At 48.3% G+C, this 22,187-nt stretch overlaps 1 protein-coding gene across 1 annotated transcript in view; it reads left to right on the top strand.

Moving 5' to 3' along the window:
- Positions 1-22,187, top strand: part of LOC138467193 (tropomyosin alpha-1 chain-like) — a 996,954-nt gene that overhangs the window by 604,619 nt on the left and 370,148 nt on the right. The window contains exon 10 of the mRNA XM_069607248.1: positions 3,281-3,307. Within this exon, the coding sequence (XP_069463349.1) occupies positions 3,281-3,307 (27 nt within the window). The remainder of the gene's footprint in view (positions 1-3,280; positions 3,308-22,187) is intronic.

Here is a 22,187-nt window from a genome sequence, read left to right as displayed (position 1 = left end):
TTTCAGCGACCTTTCCAGTGTTGTTGTGATAGCCGTTCTTTATCGCCCTGAAGTTCCACCCTCTTTGACAGTGGCAGCACAAAACAGGTTGATGGCCAGAAAACATAAATGCATTTGCCATTTTCTGATCACTGACACGCCAGCACATTCCCTTTAGTTCAAGTCCAAATCTTGTATGTGCCTTTCAACTTTCACACCTTTGCCCACTTCTCATGCCCTTTCGTAATCAGCCCGCAGACCGAGGTCAGGACATTTACCCCCAGTGTCTTCGGCTCGGACACAAATCCCCTTTCTATTGGAAGCAACCCTTGCTTGGGCCGTGCATGGACCACACTGTAAATAACACGCGGCGTGCGTTGCTCTCAGTATAGAAAGTAGGACGGCTTTCATACCTTGAAAGACAATGAACACACCATGTTTATGAAAAAAAAGCGCGAAAAGCGCTGCAGGAATGAAATAAACTTAAGATGCAATATTTTCATACCTTTTATATGAATGTAAATACCGTCAAAGAAATTAAAGTGATGCAATACATATTTGATTTCTTTGCATGTTATATATACCAGGGTGAAAGCAGCGCACGTTTGCATATGAACTTAAAAAAAATAGTAGTGAGTGTTCATGACACGCACGCACACACAATGTTTATGTATCTTGGCAGCGTGCGCGATATGGAATAAAGCACCTCAGTGCCTATACATTGCGAGTATAACACATGGCCCCTCCTGCCATCCACGCTAGCTACGTTAACCCGTGCGGTCCCAAGCATTTAATTTGTTTCTCGATCCGGGAGTGCAGTTCAGAAAGCGATAGCGAATCTGCCCCAACGATGCTTACCGGAAACAGCTACAGCAGAGGTGCCCGGGCCTAATTCACAGGGGTGTTTTATAATGGCGCAGTCCCGCTGGAAAAACCTCGGTGAATCAGGCCCTTACAGAGCAGCAGCTTTCCTCCGGTTCTGTGTGATTACTGCTAGATAAAGTGGCAGCTCATTATTGATGACTGGAGTCATGCAGCAGGGACAGGGGCACCAGAGGTCGCGAGGGCACATGGCCACCTGGACGGCAGAGACTCTGCCGTGCTGGGGGCCGTGTGCCCTCGCCTGTGGCGTCGCCGCCGGGTCCTGGGGCTGTGCCCCGCAGCAGGCAGTCTATAAATAAAAACGAAAACAAAAGAAATCCACCCAGCACTGCAGCAGCGCGCACCTGGCGCCGACGGTGGCAGTGCTGCAACGGCGGCCCGCCCGCCACCCACACACACACACACACGACGACACCCGCCTTGACCCACCAAGTCGCTGCAGTTGGCCTAGCCTGGCCTTCTTCAGTGGAGTGAGTAGGGCACGGGTCACTGGATGGACTGGAGCAGCAGGAGCTGATCAGGGAGCAAGCACACGTGTTTACACATGCGCAACTAAATCAAAATGGAGGACCACAAGCGTCGCAGCATGCTGTGGCCACGCCCCCTCCTCCTCTGATTGGTCGATGGCCAGAGGTCGCAAGAGATTGACAGAGGTTGCTGGCCAATCGGCAGCGGTCGCTCTTGCGACCTCTGGCGACCCCCAAATGACGTCCCTGGCTACATGACATTTGGACACCCCACCCTGTTTCCCAGATTTCAGCAAAAGTCAACATTTGTTTGTGGGTTTGTGGCTTGGTGAAGTGTTGTCCCTTATACAATTCCCCACCGTTTCACCAATCTGCACCACATTTTGCATAGTTACCTGTTAGGACACTGCAAACATTACTAGCTGCTTGACATTTGGACACCCCACCCCTTTCACTGGATTTCAGCACCTTCACACATGAGATGGTTCCCTGAAACCGGCAAAACATCAATGTGGTCTTAGAAGGAGCAGTCCCGACACGAGGAACAAAACCTGAGGTCCAGACCCTAGGAGGCACAGTTTCCAAGATATTTGCACTGTAATGCACCACAATGAAGTGCACCAAGCCAGGGTGAGGCGACAGGTGGGGAGAGAGCACCACAGAAGGTCCCAGTATGCAGCAGTACACTAACTCTCGCCTACCCCAAAGTCTGCTGCGGGGTATGTCAGCCAGCCACATGCACCCATTCTCAGTGCAGTTTACTTCAGGGTGCAAAGCACATCAATCGATAAGTGAATTCGAAACAGCGACTAACAGAATCAGTGTTATCATGTCTGTCTACTGAACCCGTTCAGAGAATGGGTACTTCTGCTAGTATTACATAACTATTGAAAGATACTCATATTGGATGTGGACAAATCATCCCCTATAATGATATGATAGGATAGCTTATTGAGATAAGATGGTGTCAAGCAATTTACAACTTGCACAGTATACAAATTGAAAAGAAAAATGTACTAGTACAGCAGGTGATGTCAGATTTCTCTTTGTGCAAAAGGTGGAAATCATGCAGATAGATCATTAAAAGCAACAAATACATGAATAGATGCACAGATGTATGAAAGGCTGCCATAAAAAGAATAACATTACAGACAAAAGCACACATATTATACAAGCCACTGTGCAGCCCACTTCAATCTGTGGTATAACATGAATGAAAGATGTAAAAGCCTTGTGTGCGGCTTTTACACCTTTCATTCATGCCACGCCACATTTTTGTTCATTTGTACTGCGGAGAGGAGGGACTAACACAACTTGTGTTTCTGTCGCCTCCCTTCCTCTCTGCCATACTCATGTCCCTGCATTTGCACCAGTTAGTGTGATTCCACCAAAGCTCACCAACTCACTGGGCCCTGGTTAGATGAGTGCTGCAAAAATAGCTCTTCTTCCAGCAGATTACAGTAAAAAAGTAACTCAAGAAACCAGTGCCATACCCCTTAGCCTCATGCCAGCTACCATGCCTGCAGAGACAGACAAGACAGGTGTGGATGGAGGTTGACCTTTGCCTAAGCTCTAGAGAACATATTCATTTTATTTATTTATTTTGGGAAAGGTTTGTATATTGCTTGTTTGCTTACCTCAAGGTTGCGCACTTAGCTCGAATATAAGGATTCTGAAAGGAAGAGGTACTTTGTAGTCATTTTCTGATTGATCACATCTTGGCCTTCATTTCTCCCTTAGAATGCTGTTGAATCTTATTTTGGAAAAGAAGTGAAAACACACTTTGAGTTATTTACTGAAAATACTTTCAAACTAGGGTGCGGAAGAATTTAAAATAACAGATTTTAGAAATCATGTGATTATGATAATTTTTACACGAATAATGTAAAGCCTCTTTTATTTAGATGGTTAGTCTAAATATGTAATTTGACACATGTTCTTTTGTTACACAGTGAAAGGGAGGCATCAGCTGCCGAGAGGTACTGTACAAACTGTATTATATTCATATTCTTTGTGAAGCAATAGGTTTTATCATCCCTTTGCAAATTTCCAAATAAACTGTCCATGTCTCAACATAAAGCTTTTTACAATAAGTATGTAAAGATTGTTTCCTCTCTAAATGTTCTTGTGAAATCAACACTTGTACTGGAGTTTGATTATTTGAGTATTCATAATTTTACAAAATGGAAATGAAAAGGTCTGTTAATATTATACAGTAGAATGTTCATTCAGATGCCCAGATCAGCACTACATTCACTAGAATGTGTTCTCTCATAGGTTCTGGGCTCTACTAGAACCCATTATCTCAACCCATCTTTTCTGTCCATTGATATTAGAGCTGTAGGAAATAGTGTAACGTTGGCAGTCTTAAAGTTGCTAACATGTAATGCTGTATAAATTGAGTGAAGAGGGACATCGTAGCGAAGACAGGAGGCAAAGGCCCATAGCTGTGATCCCTGAAGCATCTGCCCACTTCATCTTGGGAAGTGGTGGGCATTCAGCGGCCCGGTGACGACCCAGTGGTTGGTCCGGTGTCCCGTTAGGCGGCGGGGACGGCTTTGCTCCTGATTGCAGATCTGAGGAGGTCTGGTGCAGCGCAGCCGGCCTGAAGATCTTTGCCTGCGGCGTTCGTTCGGGGGTGTCCCGGGGGTGCCATTCCAAGTAGGTGCCGCTCTCTCCCGTGCCTGGACATCCGCAATTGGGCCTCCCTGTGCTCGGCAAGGAAGGAAGACAGCAGCTCGCCCGTGGCGGAGCCTGGATTGCAGGAGGCGGCTTAACTGCAACGCGGCAGAGGTAGCTGCCTCGGCCACAGCTCCTCCATAACCTTGTGGACTAGTCTGATTTATCCTCCAGTGTATTTGTCTTACTGAATTGCGGTCTACCTGGCATAACAAGCGAGCCCCAACAAGAAGCAGACAGCGGCACCACCGAACCCCATTGAATCCAGCCGCAAGGTGAGGAGGGGGGACGGGTCGGGGGGGGCCCATAAAAAGTAGCCGAAAAGTGGAATGCGAATCTGGTGAAGCCCCCTCAGAGACTTGGCAGTAGCTGAGAAGAAGGCAAGGAACCGCCCTCTTCCTGCTGACACCTCGCTCCCCTACATATTAGCCTAAAACAACATGCAAGTGAGAGGAGGGGTGCATGAATCCTCTGGGACAGAGCCAGGACGGGCAAAAATAATTGTCTCCCCCTACCCAAGAAAAGCTATCTTCCCTGTGGGCGCGGGGAGGACCATTACCCCCCAGAGAGGCCGGGGGTGACCGGAGCTGCGTTACCCCTGTAGCGTATCTATCCCAAGAGGGGTAAACCCATTCACTGCAACTCGTCCCCAGGAGTGGAACCATCGACCCCCACCGAGGTTTACACCCATAAGGTTCCAGGTGGGCAAAACAACATTGGCCCCGGGGGAGAAGACCGGCAGATCTTGACAGGCGGAGGGGGGAGGGACCCGGGAGAGACACCTAAACCAACACACAAAACACAGCTGAACTGGGGGCTGCCTCTTACCCGGAGGAAGCATCTCAATAAGAGGACCTTGCAGTGCCCTGAGAACAAATTGACCAGGCCTTCCCCTACAGGATAAGAACCACAAACACACAGTGTCAAGTTAAAATCGAAGTGAGCCCATATTGTACAAAAGAAAATTTGGGACCCACAAAAGAAGTGCCAAAGAAGCTCCCTCCCCCATGAAGTCAGAGCAATAAAAACTCAACGCAAGACGTCCCTACAGTCCGGCCATACCCACGGGAGGTCCGTAAGGTGCAGTGACTCAGCCGGCAGGGCAACGAGTACCTGCGCCACTCGGGCTCCACTCAAGTATAAAATGTACACAGGGCTAATCTGCTGACAAACCCATCCGACCAACATCCCTTGCATAAGGAGTCCCAGCGCTGGTGGGTGAACCTAATAGGTAGGTCAGAAGATCTGAGCCATCCCACACCCCGGGGAATGAGGCAGTGAATTGCTGCTGGAGAAGAAAGAGGGAAAAGAGCAGCCCAACCCAACACTGCCCAAAGCCGAGACAAGCGACCTGTCAATGTACTAAGATAGACCAGGCTGGTGTAACCGTTCCCCGAGTGCTACCCCGGAAGAAGAGGACGAAACAAAAGCAGTGAAAGTAGTGGAAGCTCAGGCGAGCAAGACCCCCCTCTTCTTCTGACACCTAAGAGGGTAACCCCGCTGTTCACGTGTGGCACTGACCACTCCCAGCAGAACAACTAAGATGCCCGGGACTAAAGCAAGACCCGGACAGTCGAAAACGAGAACACCGGCCAAAACCCAAGTAGGCCAACTTGAAAAGTGCTGGAGACAGGGGCGACGAACAGACAGCAAATCACCTCCATTCAGTAGCACCACCACTACACACCATGGCGTCAGACAAGGAGGTACTCCTGAATTGTTTGAAGGGGATGTAAGCCAGACTCACAAATACGTTTCACAATCAGATGGAACAGATGAAGGAGGAACTGAAATCTTCTCTTCAAGAGGTGAGCAGAGAAATAGCGGATCTGGGAGGAAGAATAGATATCGTCGAGAGTGATCTGTCAAATGTAGCAGGAGCAACTAGCCAGAACAGCGTCCTACTAGACCTGCTAGCTAACGCAACAACCAATCTGGACCTACAGGCGGAAGACCTTGAGAACTGCTCAAGGAGGTCTAACATTGGGGTCAAAGGCCTGGCCGAAATGATCGAGGACAAAGACCTCAAAGACACTATACAACAGTGTTTTAGCAGCATGCTCCCGGACACGCAGCCAGATCAAATTGGGTTTGACCGGATACACAGAGTTGGCCCAAAACGGAACGACCCCGGAGCAAGACCTAGAGATGTCCTGATAGCAGTAACATCATACTGCCTGAAAGAAGACATCCTGAGAGCAGCAAGGTCTTACAATGATCTCACAATTAACGGCTCTCGCATTCAATTATACCAAGACCTAGCTTTGGTCAACCTCCACAAGAGAAGATTGATGCAGCCAATTACAAAGGCACTCCAAGCAAGGCAAATACAATACAGGTGGATGCATCCGTTTGGCTTATCCTTTACATGGGAGGGCAAGCAGAAAAAAATCAACACCTGCAAGGAGGGCCGCTCAATCCTACAGCTCAAGGAACACCAAGATCGCCCGGATGAACGCCCATGACGCAACCCTCCAGGCTCAGTGAGTAAACCTTGGGAATGGTCAACTGAACAAGGGCAGAAGTCAAGGAAAGTAGAAAAGACCAAGGCTCTGCAACAGAGCCAGGAATGACTGGTGGTGGAAGAGCAGCAGGACAAGCAACCAACAAGAGAGTTAATAACCTCCGAACAATGGTTGCGGACGACAATATACAGAGGTATACGAAATCCACACGGAGGAAGAAGAACAACACACCTTGGAAGCTACATCAGGATAAGGTTAGATCCTGGCAGTTCAAAGACTGGGTGCAAGTAAAGGCCCGACACCCAGTGTGGAGAGAAGGGTGGATTCCTTCGAATCTGGGCCGCAAGTATTCTCAGTTAAGGGGTGGGTGGGGGGAGGAGGGAGGAAGGGGAATGGGGGAGGGTTGGAGGAAGGGGGAAAGTACCAAGAACCATAGCGATAGAACGGGCTATAGGTCCAAGAGACAGAGGAAGAATTGGTTTGGGGCGAAGAAGAACCGGGTACAATTAGCGGGGTGGGAATCAGGCACAGTAGGGCAAATCGCGGTGCAATGGCTGAGGTGAATATAATATCAAGTAATGTCCTTGGGTTGAACTCTCCAGCGAAGCATAAGGCGATCCTGGGCAGATTAGAAACGATGCATGCCGGGATAGCGTTCCTGCAGGAGACACATCTCCTGCAGAAAGACGAAAAGCGGATGCACAGCAGGTTGTACCCAACACAATCCTTCTCCAGCGGGAAAAAGACAAAAGGGGTGGCCATCCTCTGTAGTCACGATCTGGAGTTCCACAAACGGCAGATGATAAAAGATGAGGAGGGCAGATATGTGGGGGTAAAAGGCACAATCAGAGGTCAGATGTACACGATTTTGGCGGTATACCTACCCAATGAAAAACAAGACCAATACATAGTCAAACTGCTCCAGAAAGTGGGAGGATGGTGCGAAGGCCAGATAATCATGGGGGGAGACTTCAACTGTGTAATGGACCCAAAGTTAGACAAGAAGCTCCCCCCGACAGCAGCAGATCAGAGGAATAGACAGGCCCTAGGTCAACTATTCCGTGATGTAGAGGTGATTGAAATGTGGCGTTTCTTTTAAGGAGAAAATAGAGAATATACGCATTTCTCAGCAGCGCATGGTGGCTACTCGAGAATAGACATGATACTGGTCTCCTCCACTCTGATCCCTAGCGTCACGAATATTGAGATAGGGGTGCAGTACCTATCAGACCACGCCCCTGTTACCGTCACAATAGAACAAGCAAAGAGCAGCAATAGGCCACAACCACAATGGAGACTAAACAAAGCAATCCTAAAAGATATAGCCCTCAGAGCACATATAGAAAACACCATTAACAACTGTTTCAGGGAGAATGATAAGGGGAAGTAGATTGGAGAGTAGTATGGGATGCGGGGAAGGCAGTAGTCAGAGGGGAGTATATTGCCCAGGGCGCACAATACTATAGGGAGAGAGCTCTCATAACACGTAAACTAGAAGAAGACCTGAAGGAGGCTGAAAAGCTACATAAGACACGCCAGACCCCAAAGACACTGTGTGAGCTCAGGAAGATTAGAGCCAAAATAGAGAACCACACAACAGATAAAGCGGCGCAGGCCCTATTAAAAACCAAACAATCATACTACACATATGGAGGGAAAGCAAACAAATTCCTAACGGCCAAACTACGCAAACAGCTGGCGCTACTGACCCATTGCCCTTCTCAACACAGATGCAAAATTATACGCTAAAATATTAGCGAACCGTCTAGCGGCCGTCCTGCCCGGAATAATACATGGAGACCAAGCAGGCTTCATCAATGGGAGACACACACAAGACAACGCCTCTACCCCATGCAATGGGAAAAACAATCTCTGAGCTACTTAGGGGTACACATCACCAAAACTCTGGGAAATCTCTTCAAAGCAAACATAGTGCCACTCTGGAAACTCATGCAGTAGGACCTGAGGAGATGGGACACCCAGGAACGAGAATAGCAGCCACAAAAATGATGCTACTTCCCAGACTCCTGTATGTAGTGAGCTCAGTTCCACTCGACATTCCACCAAGGCTTATTACAGAACTACAAGGAGCAATCTTTAAATTTATATGGCACAACAGGAAGCCTCGAATCCAACGTCGAATCATGATACGTCCGACGCTACTTGGGGGGCTGGGAGTCCTGGACATAGAGAGGTACACCTGACACCAATACTAAAGTGGGCAAGCCCTAGGTCCACGCCTGGCTGGTGCAAGCTGGAACAAGCAGCTACAATGACCCCGTTAAAAAACCTACCATTCTTGAAACCTGAAACCCGAGAAAATGGAGGAGCGCTACTCGAAACCACCAGGCAACCCTACGGGGCTGGGACCAAGCCGTCCGCAGGAGCAAGATTCATAATGGTCTGGGCGGGATGGAGTGAAGCCAAAACCTTGACGCTCCAAGACGTATATCAGGAAAGCACCCATATGTCTTTCGATGCATGTAAGCAGAAATTCAGGATCGGAGAACACCACAGGTTGTGAACACCGCTGGGCCTAGAACTTACCATACGAGAGGGCTCCACTAAGAAAAGTATCACTCGTCTATATAGTCTACTCGACAAGTCACAAACATCAGACCCACTGCAATAGTAGAAAGACTGGGAAAAAGACATAGGGGAAGAGATCTTGGAAGAGGAATGGAGCCAAATATGGACTAGTGCGCATAAACAATCCAAATTGGCATCGATCAAAGAATCGGCATACAAAATCTGCTACCAGTGGTACCTGGCACCTAATCGCCTACACAAAATGAATTCGGCATACCCCCCAATGTGCTGGCGTCAATGCGGTAATAGAGGGGATATGTTCCACATGTGGCCGACGTGCCCGAATGTGATCATCTTTTGGAAAGAAATTTTGCGGCTCATCAAGGACATAACGGGGTCCGATCTGCAATGGTCCCCGAAAGTAATTCTGCTGGGTGCAGTGTCAGAGGGTAAATATGCCGCATCAGGAAACAAGGCAGCTCTGATTACACACCTGCTGACGGCAGCTAGAATGACAATCGCCCAACGTTGGAAAACGATCGAAGTGCCCACCACCCCCTGGTGGTGGGTCATGGCGATGGAAAACATTTGTGCTACTAAAGCTGGGAAATACCAGAAGTTCCTGGCAATATCGGATCCACTCCAGGACTACGTAGGAGAGAGCGAAGCCCGTTTCTTCAAACCGAACCTGCTCAAGACGATACATGTTCGATAGTCAAGGAGCACCCATGTCCCAAAATCGGGCTCAATGAAGGGAGCGGGAACTTGATTGAAGACTCTTGGTTAAAACTGGAGGAATGGGGGGGAGGGAGGATTAAAGGGATGGGGGAGTTAATGTTAAAAATGGAAGATCGGCTTGATGCTTTGTTAAAGATGAAAGTTGAACTTACTGTCATGGTTTTGATGATGCAGTGCATGACTGCCATATGTGAAGGTCTTACTGAAAAATAAAATTGTTAAAAAAGAATTTAGTGAAGAGTGTAGACTACATGGAGAGTGCAAATGGAGCATAAGTGAGAGTGAAAAGTAGTAACAGAGTAAATATTTCAGGTGTGTAATGGGTGAAACCTGCCAGTTCTCAAAACTGAGTTGAGGATTGTATCAAATGTAGCACACAAAGTACAATCAGACAACTAAGAGCACTGGATAGTGGTCCGGAGTAGGTAAGCAACTGACTGACAAGTGCAAGGAAGGTATGGTATCAAGAATAGACAGACACAAGTGATCACAGTTCAAGGGTGTTTATTAAATTGTATAGGAAGGGTGGAAAAACACCTAATCTAAACCTAAATGTAAGATGGTAGCAAGCTACCGAGCAAGTTACGATCATCATACCAAAATAAGGCAGTCCTAGTGGTGTCTTATCAAATAAAAGGGCCTATACTTACATAAACATATTGCCAAACCTTACGGTAAATACAATACAGTGTGGGATAGGGCTCACAAGAAAGCAATAAAGCAACTCAAGAACAAGGCGATGGTTCCATTCTAAGTTATCAGGAACGTTGATGGCCAGGTCTCTTTCTTTGTAAAAGTCTCTTGCCTTCGAGGACCTGATGTGTTCAAAATAATAACAACATTTTCCTTTTTAATGGTATGTTGGGTGATGCCTTTTCACCCCTGGATCCCCTTCTTCCAGGTTTAGACCCTTCTCAAATGTTTGCTTCCCTCCGTCGGGTTCGCTACAGCTTTCCACACAATTTCCTTTGTGATATTCACAAATCTTAATGTCTTAAACAGTTCACTGTGGACAACCCTATGCCGGGTTCACTCTTGTCAGCACACTGGTCTTTTCACTTTCTTACGATGTGGGATTCACTTCCCTTAGCTTTACGATCATCTGCCAGTCAAAGACTTTCGACTGTACAGAGGATTTTACTAGACCCCTGTATGACCACTTTGACATTCTTCTCGCCTGTCCCAAGTCCTTTTATTAACAATAGTTTCAATAAATCAGCCGCTTGCTACATTTGTTCCACATTGCCTGTCAAAGCCGGTACCAGGGTAGCAGGCGTGCCCCTCTGTCCCGCCGATCAGCATAGACACGCTCTGTGTACCGTTGACATCTGCTGCAACACACTTGCGGTCTTACGATTCCTTCTGCAAAGGTTTCGCAGGCCTGCTTTGGAAAGGGCAAGGTTGCTTCTCTCCTTGTCTCGTCGCCTTTCAGCTCCTCTTGAACTACTGTGTCTGGATAGGTGTCTTGTTTTGCAGTCTGCCTTGCTTGTAGTGTGCTCTTGTGCATTTTATCCCTGTGGGGTAGGGAAAGGGCTGTCAGGTGTGTGTGATTCTGGTCAATTGCCTGACTTTGCTTGACCCTTGTGTTGGGACATGTTAGGTAAACGGCTCTGGTGTTTGTCGTCTTTCAAAAAAGTTTGTGTCGGAAAGGAGGTGGGAGGTAGAGTGTTTGAATATCCTATGGGGTAGGATGGGGAAAAGGTGTTATAAGAAGGGGGATACTGCGTCTCACATGTCAGTGTCCCACTTTCACTCCCCAAAGATCCCCCATCCAGGTGATCTTCCCTCATTGGTCCACCCCCACAAACTGGATCCAATAGCGATGGCTGTGTCCTGGCCACCTGGATGACAGATCCCGGGGACTAGTCAACGAAACACCTTCAGGATTCTCACATGCCCTTCCTCCATGCGATGTAGCCACATTTGTTTTACAGAGAAACCGGGAAAGAAAATCTACATTTCCCTGGTCTTTTCCTTTTTGGTGTTCCACAATGAAACAATAGGGTTGTAGGTCTAGAACCCATTGCATGACCCAAGGGTCATTGGCTAATCCAAACTAGGGGTGAGGGATCTGTGACGAGTGTGAACCTTCGTCCTAATAGGTAGTATCTAAGATGGATTACGAAGAAGAGAAGAGGCAAGAAAATCCAATGAGTACACTGCGCTTGCAATGAAAAGTAAAGTAACAAAGGGTGCAGGTGGTTTGAAATTGTGGGTATGTTGCCCAAGTACACTACAAGAATTGAAAATGTAAACACAAGTTCCAGTCACTCTGCACCAAAAGTAAGTTATTGGAAACTGCTTGATTTGCAGGAGTATTAAATTAGACATATGCAGCCAGATGTGTGTTTTAGGATGCATGGATAATATACAAAAGTGCTTCTATTCACTGGATGGAGCTGATTTGGTATGCACATAAAATTTTATATAAAGTACCTTGGCTTTGAATGAGATCTGATAAGGTCGGTGGTTGAGGAAATGCAGGTAAAATATCCTGATGATCTGTTTGATTATATTGAACTGTCGCAACCGGAAAATTCCGTCATTGTTGACAAGTGAGATACAATTATAAAATTAAAATTAACTCTTCCTGGTGTTTCTGAGAATACATCGGGAAATGAGACTACTACGTCTTTAAAATCTTCTTGTTGTTGGATAGATAGCTCGGGAGGTATTCATTCAAAGTTATCTATCCCTTTGGGAACCAGACAGGCTAGTACTTTGGCTTGGGTGGTTGACGGGTACTCTTTCCACACTTTCAAGAGATTTATGTGATACAAATGGATCTTCTGTTTTCTGTCCGGTCGGGCTACTTTATAAGTGCAGGTTCCCACCCATTCTACTATTTCGTAAAGGCCCATGCCATTTGGAGACAAGTTTGTTTTCTGTTGTGGGTAAGAGGACTAATACTTGTTGTCCTATGGAGAATGATCTTAAATGTACCTTTTTATCATAAGCACATTTTTATTGGCTCTGGGCCTTTTCCATATGCGTACAAACTAAGTCTCAAACCAATTTCATATGTTCTCCCATTCTGGTGGCGGTTTTGCGAGATGGGAAAGGGGGCCTGTTATGACCCGGTCTGGGTCATAGTGGTATAAACAGGATACAGTTGCAGGTATGCTTAATGGTTGCTTTATTCAGGTTCTTCAGTTACAGGTACAAATCAGTTGTCATCAAGTCCATCAGGAGATAGGAGGAAATCAACAGGGAAGCCCACTGGCTTCCACCACCCAGGCTTCCTTAGATCAACTGCCTGGGTTAGAACCCATTCATACACAAACACTCCAAGCTAGCTCATGCATTCCACAAATGACATTGCACAATCATACAGCATTCAGAAGGTGAACCATAGAAGGGAAGGCTAATCCTAACACCTCCTTCCCTTACAAACCATAGAAGGAAAGGCTAATCCTAACACCTCCTTCTCTTACAATCCCAAACAATCCAGGCTAATCCTAACACCTCCTTCCATTACAAACCATAGAAGGAGATGCTAATCCTAACATCTCCTTCCCTTACAATCCCAAACAATCCAGTCTCACACCTCAAGCACACCGTGACCTAAAGCCGTCATCACACCTAACCATCAGAAGGGCCTCAAGCACAAATACCTTGCCAGTCACTCTAAAAGACCAAGAAATTAACAGCTGGACAAACAGGCGTAACTAACAATCTGGTAACGGCACCCCACCAACTAAACAACAAAAACGTCTGTCCTTCAAGAAATCACACATCACCTTCCACCCGTTGCCGCCACCAACGGGTCACCAGCCTGCCATGCTGGAGCACTGACCTGCCCCTCTGGGCTACTAACCAACACTCCATACACTACCTGGGGAAAACAAAACACCTCCCGTCCACCACTGCCACTGGTAGACCTCAGGGCTGCCACACCTGAGCACAAACGGCCACCTATATGGGCTGGCACGAAGTCCGCTACACACCTACAAGGAACATCTCTAACATACTACTCCAGACCATAACGTCAGGGCAACTAAAGAGACAGACGCCTACAAATCAACCAAAACACACTCACCTGACTCATCCTCAAACACTCAACATTCATAGCAACACTCACAACAGAGGCAACCAGTGGGGAACCAGTCAACCATACCACCATACTTACTTGAGGTGTTGGCCAGACACCTTGAGCCCTCATAGCTACTAATAAACGAACCAGGTAACCCTACTACCAAGATGTCCTGTTGCCCTGCTCCCAGAACCATCCAGAAACAAATCCAGGACGACCCCAGAGGCAACACTTCAAGTAAAAACAATAATAATCAATCACTCACCATCATGGCTCAGCACAAAACACTATCCTGGCTCCTCTGAGCCACACAAATCACTACTATGACTCAGCAGAGCCGCACAAATTACTAACATGACTCAGCAGAGCCGCTTGACCAGACTACCACTAGTCACACAATTCACTATCATGACTCTGCAGAGCCGCTTGACCAGACTACCACTAGTCACACAAATCACTATCAAGACTCCTCTGAGTCACTTGACTAGACTACCACTAGTCACATACACAAAGACTCCGCAGAGTCACTAGACTAGCCACAACCAGTCAACGCACACACACACTTCCCACTGGTTACATGCATGCCATGCAACTTCAAACAGTTCTGCAACTTAACCACTCAACACTGAAGAAAAGATATGTTGATTACTAACAGGTGGAAATGGTGGGGTGTGGGCAAGGCCCTACCCACACTCCAAATCAAAAGAACATGTCCTTAAAATGTACTTAGCAAAACCAAATACATCAATATGACATTACTCTGAAATAATGTCTGTAGAGTCAAAACTATAAGTCCATGTTGTCCATTCCAGGAAACAACACTACAAGCTGCAAATCCTCAAAATGGTTAATAACTAGACAGAACAGAGAGAGTAAAATTAACACACCTAAAATGCAATACAATTCATACACGAATTGTGACCAATCATAATATGTATAAAGATGTACCACCCACACTCACTTTGAACTCATCACATACTGCAACATTAATTGTTCCAAACTAAATCTCCATGTCGATACGTCAAGGTACATTTCCTGAAAAGCCTCAAATTGTTAACTGAATTTCCATTTGTTGTTACTTGCTAAAAGTCTTTGTTGCATTCTTGCAACGTAACCTCATAATAAAATCTTCTAGCATTCTAAAAGTCTCTGTTGCTGTGTTGCAACATAATATTCCTTAAAGTCCTCAAAAGATTAAACTCATCACTTAACATAACATTCAGGACTCTAAATTCAATGCCATCCATTTCAATCATTCTTAAACACCCCAGATAGACCCTTGGATCACAATGAGCACTGCTAGGCTCAATAGGACACTTAACTCACATCAATTAACAATACCACGAAGATGCAGCGCACATTTCCATTGAACTGTGCAGAGACCCCACTGATTGGAATTGGCATAGCGTCCTTAAAGTACCTTTGAAATCAGCATAGAGTCCGTGAAGGTACTTCCCAAAGTCTACCCCACACAGAAGTACAGTGTCGGTAACACAATTACAGTAGGACCAATTCACTTTCATTCTATCACTGCACTTACTTTTAGAGACTCTGCACTGCCTTCATCGCACACAGCTGAAATGGCAGCATCCTGCTCATTGATGACAACGAACATTGCACTATCAACATTCGGCATTCTACTCCATCGCTGAATCCTTCAGCGTCACAATGACATCACCATTATAGAGGTAGGAGCCGAGTCACACGTTTGTCTGCAGCCCAACTGTCACTTGACCTGCTGTGAATATCACTGCCCTTTCCATCGAAACCTTGCACTCCAGTAGAGCTCATGGGGCGCAAACACATGTTCGTTTCACACCCGCGCAGTAACCAGTTCTCATAATCTTCTGGGGAACAAATATATAATGTCCAAATCGCGGCGTTAACGCTAAGACATCTAGGGCCTCATTACGAGTTGCCCGGAAAATCCGGCTCAATTACTGGCATGGCGGGAAGTGCGTGTCCGTGCACTCAAGAACCCGCTAACAGCAGCCGATCACGAGTGCGCGAGCACGCGCGTCCCCCCATGCCGGTAGTGGAAAAACCGCCATCCCGGTAACGGCCCACCAACCCCCCTATACCGCCATTGTGGCTTGCGTCCACTCCGTAACCGCCTTCAATGAACCACTAAAAACCGGCACGGTATCTCCGGCACGGAATCACTGTGTTCGCAAAACCAGACCCGGAAATTACGTCATCGCGCAGGAACGGGAAATGGGCCGGCGGACATCTTTAAAAACACAATCCATTGCAATCCTCCACAACCACCACTCCTCCCGTGTCGTCGTGTGTCAGAATAGCATCATCATGTCCAAGGCCAGCAGGAAATCCACCCAGAGGAAGAGGAAGCAGCGTTTCTCGGACGCTGAGCTCACCATGCTCGCCAATACCCTGGAAGAGCATGCTGACATAATCCGCAGCACAGACCTAAAGCATGCGGCCCAAACCCGCAAAAAAGAGGTCTGGCTTGAGGTCGCTCAGAGGGTGTCAGCAGTGGGGAGCGCCCCAAGGAGTGTGCGTGACTGCCGGAAGTGCTGGGACGACCTCCGCCTCCGTGTCCGGAGGATCCTGTCAGAGAACCGGAATGCCGCAATGGCGACAGGCGGTGGCCCACACTCCCCAGTCAAATTGATGCCATGGGAGGAGACGGCAAGTGGTTTCATCGACCCTGAATCCATTGAGGGGATCGGAGATCAGGAGGCCGGCGCAGCAATCACCACAGAGGAAGGTGAGTGTACCATCACAACCACGTATTATGACACATGATGTGGCCCAACTGATGGGGAAGTTAGAGTGGGCAAGGTGATGCATCAACATATCCATAGAATAATCATCGTCACTCCCTGCACCACATGGACGCTGAGTGACGACCCCAATCCCGACAGAGGTGCCACATGACCCAACTATGCCCATGCACCCACCACACAGAGACCAAACTAATGCTACCCCACCAGCCATGCATTGATTCCCCACATACCCCCTCAGTACACCTAAAGCAACAACCCAGAAATGAAATGATGGCTGAATGCATGAACATATCCCACCGCAATTCATCATAGCTGCCATTTGACAACATCACTGATGACCTGCATCTCTTCTATCCCACAGGCACCGATGATGAAGGTGGACCACTGGACAGGGGTGCAAGCACGTCCAGTGCACGCAAGGGGACCAGGGCCACCGCAACCCACCAGGCCAAGGAAATGACATCTGCCAAAGCCAGTGTGCCACGCAAGGAACCAACCCTGCAGGGGACACCTGCACCCACTGTACAACAACAGAGAACCACAACAGTGGGAGCCGTGCCGCCAGCCACCAGGGACGTTGTGTCCACAGAGGTGGAAGATGATGCAGATTTGATGTCTGGCACACCCACCACAAGCCACATTGCCAGCCCCCAACCTCTTGCGGAGTCTGAGTGCCTCAATGATCCCTGTCTACATGACTCTGACCTCGGGGAATCAGACTATGCGCTGTTTGGGGACAGTGCCCCGGACGAGGGCTCCGCGCAGGTGCCTTCCACCACCCTGCCAGCCACCACCCTGCCAGCCACCACCTTGCCAGCCACCACCCTGCCAGCCTCCACCCTGCCAGCCACCACCCTGCCAGCCACCACCCTGCCAGCCACCACTCTGCAAGCCACCACTCTGCATTCCTCCACCCGGCCAGCAACCAGCACACCTGCAGACGACACTTTGTTGGAGTCCCGCCTGACAAGGGTAGAGGCCCGGCAGGAGTCCATGCTCCAAATCATGCACCAGCAGGTAGAAGCAGGGAAAGAGGCCATGAGTGCCATTGTAACGGCTATTGCAGCCAATACTGCTGCAGTGGAGGCACATACGCGTGCCTACAGGGAGTGCATGGGGCCACTGACAGAGGCCCTCCTTGCAGGTAACGCTCAGATGCAGCGCCACACCTTGCCACAGACAGTGGATTGACAATAGATACCTCCGCAACAACTACCCCTACCACCTCGTCGCAATCCAGTACAGTGCGTCTGATGAGGAGGAGCGCACGACGGTCGGCCATGGCACCCCCCGAACCAAAGCTTCCAAAGAAGTGAATGCACGGACAATGACATTGTGGAGAACCACATTGGGGAAGGAAGCACTGTTCGATGCACATATGGGGACACTTTGCATCTGTGGGGTGGGAGAGGGAGTTCACAGGGGTGTTTTGAGGGTTTGTGGGGTGGGAGAGGGAGTTCACAGGGGTGTTTTGAGGGTATTATGTCCGCCACATCACGTTTGATTGAAATACACTGTAGTGTGCAAGCATATCATTGTTTGGACTTCATTCTTTTCAGACATGTGCATTCATTTTGTTTGGTGTACAGTGGGCCAATTGGGAACATCAAGGTGTGCATGTCCTGATTCAGTGTGTCGTAGACACATTACTCACATCGTCCATGCGTTTCTATGGATTGTGTATATTTTGCATTGGCGTACAGCATGTCTATCCCGTGCAGCACGTACTGGCAAGGGTACTCCTTCGCCTCTGTCTCCATCCCCTTCATCCTCACCCAGGCCATGCCTGTGAATGTGAGGTGGCAGTGTTACATTCCTTCAGACGCACATGTTGTGCAGCATGACACAGGCCATGGTGATCTGTGCCACCTTCTCCGGCCTACATGGGAGTGCCCCACCAGGCCTGGTTATACTGCGGAAACACACCTTCAGCAGGCCAAAGGCCGGCTCAATGTCTACACGGGTACGAGTGTGCACACAACTTCATGGCAGTTCTGCGGGTTACGCACAGGGGTAAGTATCCAAGGCCTCAAGGGATGTCCTCCATCACCTGCAGGTGGAGACGAATCGGTATGTGTTGCTCAGAACTACCACCTTCAGGGAGCACAGTCATGTCAGCAGCTACTTGATGTGGGCATGCACATGTCCCAGTACGTGTAGGAAATGGTCACCTAGATGCAATGTATACTGTAATGGGATGTGGTACACTGGATGGGATTGATTGGAAGATACAGGGTCTATTCCTGCATGCTGAGGGTCATGTGCTGTGGTATTGCGACAATGTGTAGTCTGGAGATTCATGAGGGATATTGTTTGCTATGCATGGTCAGACTAGCCGCATTGCCGTAGTTGCCATCCCATTCAGTCATGCATTGTTTGCCAGCACCATGCTGCCCTGGTTGTGCCTCTTACATATTTTCATCCGTATGCATCATTTGGGATGTGTGGCACAGTGATGTGTCCTGTTCTGTTCGGCTGGTTCAGGTGAGGAGTGTTTGCCTCTGCATGCATTCCCAAGTCAGTGGCTATTGGCGCACTGGTGTGCTTTCGCACACACACCTTTCCCACCCTGGTGCAGTGGGCCAACCCCCCTACTGCATCCGCACACATCAGTACCCCACAGCATGGCAATGGCCTTGTGGTTCGACTCAGCAAGCTGCCAGGCACGTGGTCCAGCATGTTGTGGCATGTGATGGTGTAGGGTTGACTTGCGCAGTACCATGGCATCATGTGTGGATCCAGGGATTCGGGGACAGCAATGGGTGATGATCTTGCTTGAGTCACATGCCATTTGCACATTGAGGGAGTGGTATTGCTTGCGATTGCGGGACACAGCCTCTATGTTATGGGAATATTACTATTCTACATGGGTGCAGTCGATGGCACCTATGAATTTGGGCATGCATGGCAGTGCATGGAAGCATACTTTGGTTTTGGGTATATCCTGGCCAGTCCGTGATGGGGATTCATGGCTGCCTGTGTGCTTCATGAGGGCATCGTGCACTTGGTTCAGCATATGTGTAGATGGTAGTTGTGAACTGCCATGCAGCTGGCCCGTAGGTGCCTGCGGACAGGTAGTGTAGCACAGACAGCACCCTTGGTGGTGGGGGGATGGCAGTGCGTATTTATACGTGGATGAAAATGTATCATGTACACTATGGTGGTGATGGTGTCACAGTCCAACCGGTATAGGGTGTGGATGTGCCAGGGGTTTGGTTGGATGGGCTGGGTCTGGTGCGAGGGATTGGTGGCTGCCTACAAGGCACTGGTGTCTGCGCTGGTGGTAATTGCTGGCCCTGTCTCACCCTCCTTCTCCTCCTGCGTCTCCTCTGTGCTGCCTATTGTTGCTGCTGTGTCAGTTGTTGCTGTAGTTGCTGTTGTTGGAGCAGTATAGGCATGTCCAACAGTGCCATGGTTGCAACTGATACTTGGGGCATTTTGGTGTGGGAAGGGTTGTTGTGTGTAGGTGTGCTCAGTTTATACTGGCTCAGCCTACATTGACTGATTCTGTGCTCCTGTGGCAGCTGCCTTGTATCCTGATTACTGTTTGCGGGTGATCTGAGATGCCTGTGTGGCTGGCATCGTGCAGCACGTGATTACCGGGTTCACGATGCCGGTATTTCCATGTATGCGTAGGTTGTGATTCCCTCCTTATACCGGCATGCCGGTATTTACTCAATGGAGGGGCGCGTGTACGCGCCTATGCCGCAGTTAACGGAACCGTGGTTTAGGGTGCCGTTCATTCCGGGTTTGGGGGTCGGAATGCAACTGAACGGATGACGATGCCGATATTGGCATACCGGCATCGTTTTTCACTTACCGGCATACCTCGTAATGAGGCCCCTACTCTCCACTGAGATCCTCTCTGAGGCCTTGAACAATGGTACCAGGTCCCCTTCACTGTGCCTGCCATACAATAAAGACACACATCTTCTTCAGTGTGCATGCCAGCGCAGCAACAGCCTTCGCCTTTCTCATTGGAAGGAGGGCAGCCTCCTTTAATCTCCCTCTCACTTCTCAGGGTGTGTACTGAGAAGGTCTGCCTTACTCCACTCTGTGTCCCTCTCCTTGAGTACCAGAGCACGATTAATCCTCAGCCCTGGTTGCCTGTCCTTGCGCCTACCAAGGCACTGTCACTTTCTCAGCCCTGGGTGGTGGGACTCTTCCTGAACCATTGGGGGCAGTGGGTTCCCTCTCCTTGTACAGTCTCCCACTTAAGCTTCCCTCCTGCTCTGCACCCCCTGCAGCAGTATCTCCTTTCTCCTTAACCTGGACCACACACACACACACAGGTACCTGTTGCCTTGTTGCCTTCAGGGTCCATCCAACCAGTCCACTTGGACCAGACCTCGTCGCCAATTGTTATGCTTAATGGTTGCTTTATTCAGGTTCTTCAGTTACAGGTACAAATCAGGTGTCATCAAGTCCATTAGGAGATAGTAGGAAATCATGAGGGAAGCCCACTGGCTCCCACCACCCAGGCTTCCTTAGATCAACTGCCTGGGTTAGAACCCATTCATACACAAACACTCCAAGCTAGCTCATGCACTCCACAAATGACATCACCACATACATACAGCATTCAGATGGAGAACCATAGAAGGGGAAGGGAAGGCTAATCCTACCACCTCCTTCCCTTACAAACCATAGAAGTAAAGGCTAATCCTAACACCTCCTTCCCTTACATACCATAGAAGGAAAGGTTAATCCTAACAGGGCCTCCTCTTGTTCTTCACAGGTTTCCCCAAGCATGTCCGGGACATCTCTGGGTTCTCTACCATAGAGCATTTTGAAAGGAGAGAAACCCGTGAAAGCCTGGGGGGTTTTCCTCACTGCAAATAGTACCCAAGGTATCATTCGGTCCCAGTCTTTCCCATCCTTGTCTAACAACTTTCGTAAAATTAGCTTCAGGGTTTTATTGAATATCTCCACCAGGCCATCGGTTTGGCAATGGTATGCAGAGGTTCGCAAGGTGGTAATGTGGAGTAGCTCTTTGACTTCGGCCAAAAGCTTACTCATAAAATTCAAACCGTGGTCTGTCAATATTTTCTTGGGAAAGCTGACCCTGGAGAAAATATTGACAGACCCAAAGATCTATGGTAGAAGATCTTTAAGGATCTTCTGGGTGGTATTATTTTGCATGGGGAATGCCTCCATATATCGGGTGACCTAATCTACGATTACACAGACATATTTATTGCCTAACCTGAATGTTTATAGAGGTCTAATTACATCCATACCGATTCTTGAAAAGGGAACTTCTATGATCGGCAACGGACTCAGAGGGGAAGTTAATAGGGTGTGCGTGCTGGTCTTCTGGCATATTTTGCACGTTTGGATGTGGGTTTTTATATCAGCATGGATACCTGGCCAATAAAACTTCCCACTAATATGCACCTGGGTTTTAGATTGTCCTAAATGCAACCTGGTGAGATGGGAATGCGGGATCTCCAGAACAACCTTTTGGTACCCAGCTGTGTTTTTATTAAACCTTCCGTAGATGTCTCTCTTCTATAAAGCAATCCTTGTTTTAAGAAGAAAAAAAGGACTTCCTTTCTCTAAGCCCTCTCCTTCCAGAATTGCTTGTAGAAAGGCTTCAGCGAGAGCTGAATAATTTCGCTGGTCGAAGGCTAGGTCAGGATAGATGGTGGGTTCTTTTCCCTTCCTT

Source organism: Ambystoma mexicanum, chromosome 4q (genome assembly GCF_040938575.1).
Source record: "Ambystoma mexicanum isolate Mex_15411 chromosome 4q, UKY_AmexF1_1, whole genome shotgun sequence".
Classification (NCBI taxonomy): domain Eukaryota; kingdom Metazoa; phylum Chordata; class Amphibia; order Caudata; family Ambystomatidae; genus Ambystoma; species Ambystoma mexicanum.
This window is presented reverse-complemented; position numbering and strand designations above follow the sequence as displayed.